Below are 1,754 nucleotides of genomic sequence, written 5' to 3'. Positions count from 1 at the left end.
CTCATCTATCTATATATCTGTCTATACTTTTGCTTTTCTTTTAGTTTCTATATCTCTTCCTGAAACCATTCTGTTCATTTTCTATCTTTAATGGCTGTGTAGTCCCACTAGACTGTACCTTTAGGAGAGCAGTGACTTTACCTGTCTCAATACCTCTTTCTCCCAGTGCCTAAAATAGTCCTGACAAAAATGTTCAATAAATGCAGTATTTGGAAATGGATAAATTAATTTCAGATAAAATTCTCTGGTCTTGATTTTTTTTATTCTCTTTTTTCCCTTTAATTAGGCTATGTGCTGATTAAACAGCTTCCTCATAGAAGCTTTTACTTCCTGGTTGCGAAGGGTATAAATCACAGGATTCAACAAAGGAAAGATCACTGTGTGAAAAAGAGAAACCACCTTGTCAGCTGGGAAGGCTCTGAAGGGGCGAGTATAGATGAAGATGCCAGGCCCAAACATGAGAAATATAACAATGATATGGGTGGTGCATGTGGAAACAGCCTTGCTCTTCCCCTCAGAGGAAGACCCATGTACACGGCAGAGGATGACTGCATAGGAAGCCAGAAGGCCCAGGAAGCACAGAAGGGTCATCAGACCACTGTTGAAGACCATCAGAAGCTCCACCACAAAAGTGTCTGTGCAGGCTAGCTTGATGACCTGTGGTACATCACAGAAGAAGTTATCCAGTTGGTTTGGGCCACAGAAGGGCAAACGGAGGATGAGGGCCACCTGGATAATGGAGTGGATAAATCCTCCAAGCCACAGAGCCAGTAGCAAGGCATAGCAAACTCTAGGGTTCATGACAGTTGAATAGTGTAAAGGCCAACAGATGGCAATGTAGCGGTCAAAGGCCATCACAACAAGGAGTAATCCTTCCCCTCCCCCAAGGAAGTGCAAGAAAAAGAGCTGAGTGATGCAACCCCTATAGGAGATTATCTTCTTCTCAGAAACAAAGTCCACCAGCATCCTGGGAGCTACAATGAAGGAATAGGATGCATCCAGGAAGGCTAAGTTGCCCAAAAAAAAGTAGAGTGGGGCTGTGAGGCCAGGGTCTGATCTGATGGTAAGGATGATGAGGAAATTTCCAGGGAGGATGATGAGATAGAAAATTAAAACTAGCACAAAGACCAGGAGCTGAGTATCTCGAGACTGGGTCAGACCAAGAAGGATGAATTCTTTCACCACTGTTCTGTTGTCATTTTCCATGTCCTCTGCCTGCAGTACATCAAGAAGCAGAGTTGTTATTATTGTTTCTTCCATCTAGAACCTCATTCTTCTCCAACTAAAAATATTTGACATATCTGGGGGCTCAGTCAGTTAAGCATCCGACTCTTGATATTGGCTCAGGTCATGATCTCAGGGTTGTAAGGTTGAGCCCCGAGTCCGGCTCTTCATTGGACATGGAGCCTGCTTAAGATTCTCCCTCTGCCCCTTCCTCCCCCTCTCTCTATAAAAAAAAATTGACATATTTGTCACATCAGCTAAAATTAACATGTCTCAACCCTCACCAACATCCTGGGTAAACTCCAAACTTTTTGTTAACTCCAGACTTACAGCAAGCAAACAAACAAAAATACTGTTTTCATACCACAATTCTTATTCCCATCCAACCATGAGCTTCTATAGAACTGCTCTCTACTTTAAGAATCTGGCATCCTGCATGTTGGGATTGCTACCTTCCTAAGTCATATGAGAAGTTTCCTAATTGAGATACAACATAACTCCAATTATTAAGATCTTTGCATTTTTATGGT

General features: G+C 42.5%; 1 protein-coding gene across 1 annotated transcript; it reads right to left on the bottom strand.

The window, feature by feature from the left end:
• Positions 1-282: 282 nt before the first annotated feature.
• On the bottom strand, positions 283-1,294 carry LOC110585359 (olfactory receptor 4N2). Its single transcript, XM_021695570.1, has one exon. The coding sequence runs from the start codon at positions 1,258-1,260 to the stop codon at positions 283-285; it is 978 nt and encodes a 325-aa protein (XP_021551245.1). The 5' UTR covers positions 1,261-1,294.
• Positions 1,295-1,754: the final 460 nt, after the last annotated feature.

The sequence above is a fragment of the Neomonachus schauinslandi genome, chromosome 9 (assembly GCF_002201575.2).
Source record: "Neomonachus schauinslandi chromosome 9, ASM220157v2, whole genome shotgun sequence".
Lineage (NCBI taxonomy): Eukaryota > Metazoa > Chordata > Mammalia > Carnivora > Phocidae > Neomonachus > Neomonachus schauinslandi.
This window is presented reverse-complemented; position numbering and strand designations above follow the sequence as displayed.